The 2500-nt window shown below is 48.4% G+C and overlaps 1 protein-coding gene across 1 annotated transcript in view; it reads left to right on the forward strand.

Moving 5' to 3' along the window:
• The first annotated feature begins 1714 nt into the window (after positions 1–1714).
• slc12a5b (solute carrier family 12 member 5b) overlaps positions 1715–2500 on the forward strand; it is a 42512-nt gene continuing 41726 nt past the window's right edge. Inside the window, exons 1-2 of the mRNA XM_063209481.1 lie at positions 1715–1890; positions 2182–2363. Of these exons, the coding sequence (XP_063065551.1) occupies positions 1715–1890; positions 2182–2363 (358 nt within the window). The remainder of the gene's footprint in view (positions 1891–2181; positions 2364–2500) is intronic.

Consider the following 2500-nt stretch of genomic DNA (forward strand, 5'->3'; position numbering starts at 1 on the left):
TTGAAGAAAGTATAACAGTATTGTGAGTATAGAGGAGAGAAAATGGTCTTTTTGGAGCTTAACCCATTGATGCCTAATGCACCTGCAAAAAAGGCTGCTTCTTTTTAAGAAAAGTTGCCCTCAACCTTTAAAAACCGAAATATCTCAGCCTCCGAAGCACATTAAAACATGCAACGACCCTCATCTAGCATTAGAATGTGTTCATTCATCTCTAACATACCAAGATTTTTAATAAAATTGTCTCGAATCTCATGATCCTGAGTGTTGCGTCATGCAGATCCAGGCGCCAGGGCCAATGTTGCGCAACGCAACATCCAACATCAATGGGTTAAACAATCCTATGTATGTGTCAACCTTTTTGTGAAGGGGTTTGTCAGTTGTGGTCTGGTGTTATGGCTCAGTTGGAGAAGGTGTAACTGACAGCATGGTGATGGTAGATGAGAGAGGGCGAGGAGAGAGGTCTTTTTGAGGCTTGAACAAGCCTATGTGTCACCCTATGTGTGACAGAGTTTGCCACTTCTGGTCTGGTGTTAGGGAAGAGATAGAGCATCAACAGGGAGGGTCAGGTGGTGGTTGGAGAAGGTGTAACAGGAGTGTAATAGAAAGGAGAAGAGATGAGAATGTGTGTGCTAAGTTTGGAGCTTGAATAGACACCTTTGATTGTTTATCAGTTCATTTGTCAGCTCTAGCCTGATATTTGGGAGGATATGAAATAGGGAGATAATCAACAGGAGAGGACAGACCAGAACAAAAACAAAACATGTTTAGAAGGTTGTTGGACAGTGATGAGTGATGGATATTCCAAATGACCTTGCTTTACCTGACCAATTCAACCAGGTGATCATTCAACCAGCCAATCACCCGTCTACATTGGACAGGTACAGGTAAAGGTCATTTGGAATTAATCAATCCATTTTGCCCATCACCGTTGATGGATAAGGCATAACAGTAAAGTGGTGAGAATGTGTTATAAGGAATTATGCAGTGAGCAACTGGACTTCTTAATGGTGTTTGAATACGTGTCACCTTTCTCGTTAAGGCATTCATCAGTTCTGTCCTAATGTTAGGAACGAACTGAGATGAATGCAGAATCAACAGTGAAAGACCAGAACAGGGTTTAGATGCCTTGGCGGATGTTGGATAAGGAGCAACAGAATGTGATGATGACAGAGAATGTGAGATGAGAGGAGAATCCAGAACAGGCACCTGTGCCTCCCTCCTGTGAGTAATTGGACGTATTTAATATTCATGTAAAATGCTAATTTCTGTAATAGAGGTCAGGCATCATCTTCTCTCGCCACCACTGCCAAAAAATCCTGTCTCATCCTGGAATGCAAATTCCATGGTGAGATGGTGACGTCATCGAGTCACCATCTCCCAACACACACACACACACACACACACACACACACACACACACACACACACACACACACACACACACACACACACACACACACACACACACACACACACACACACACACACACACACACACACACACACACACACAAATGCACACACACAGTTTTAGAGTCAAATTTCACACTCATAGTGTTGACTCCACTGTCTAACTGTTAAATTAGCTCTCCAGCATTTATAGCACGCACACGCACACACACACACACACGCCCAGGCCACCTCTGTGACACGGCCCATTGGACATCCTTACAGTAGCTCGGCTCCTGAGTTTACTGGGCAGTAATCCTGAGTAATGGCCGCCATTAAGGGGGTGCCTGCCCGTAAGCATGGAGGAAGAGGAGGAGACGAGAGAGTGCTGCTGCAGCTTCCATCCCCAGCTCTCGGCTCTCATTCCCCCCCAGTGTCCCCTCTGACCAGCTGCCGGTCCAGTCATTCGGGCAGCCAAGGGCCATTGCTGCTGCTGATGCCGTCAGGGCCAGGGGGCTGACAGTTTTGGCCGGGACCGGGACAAAGTCATCTGAAATCCCCTCCCCCCTGACCTTAAATATAATGTAATGAGGACTCAAGTTTAGGCACCCTCTTTCTTCCTGGGCCCGGGCCAACAGAACTGGTTGCCCCCCACCCCCTGTCGTCCTCTCTGGTTGTTGTAGAATGCTGCTGCTGCTGCTGCTGTTGACCAGGGCCACTGGCAGCTTTGGCTGGGCCCAGGACAATATCACCTCAAAGCCCCCCCCACCCAATACATTAAATGTATTGAAGACCCAATTATGAGCCCCCCATCTCCCTGGGCCCGGGACAGCTGACCCCTTTGCCCATCCGCACCCCCCCCATGTCTGCTGCCGCTGCTGCTGACTCTGGCAGAGACGTGGAGCTCAAGGTCAGAGCGTGCCACAGAGGGCAGGCAGCTCACCTCACATGGACATGCAACGTGCATGCTAAAGGTGCAGAGTTCAGCTGCTGAACGGACGTCAAGGCTGTTCTCAGGTGACAATCACCCCCATGCACCATGCACTACCACCCCACTAACCCGTATACCCACCCTGCTCACATGACTCACCTGCAGAGCTTTATCAATGCT

This window comes from Engraulis encrasicolus, chromosome 10 (genome assembly GCF_034702125.1).
Source record: "Engraulis encrasicolus isolate BLACKSEA-1 chromosome 10, IST_EnEncr_1.0, whole genome shotgun sequence".
Taxonomy (NCBI): domain Eukaryota; kingdom Metazoa; phylum Chordata; class Actinopteri; order Clupeiformes; family Engraulidae; genus Engraulis; species Engraulis encrasicolus.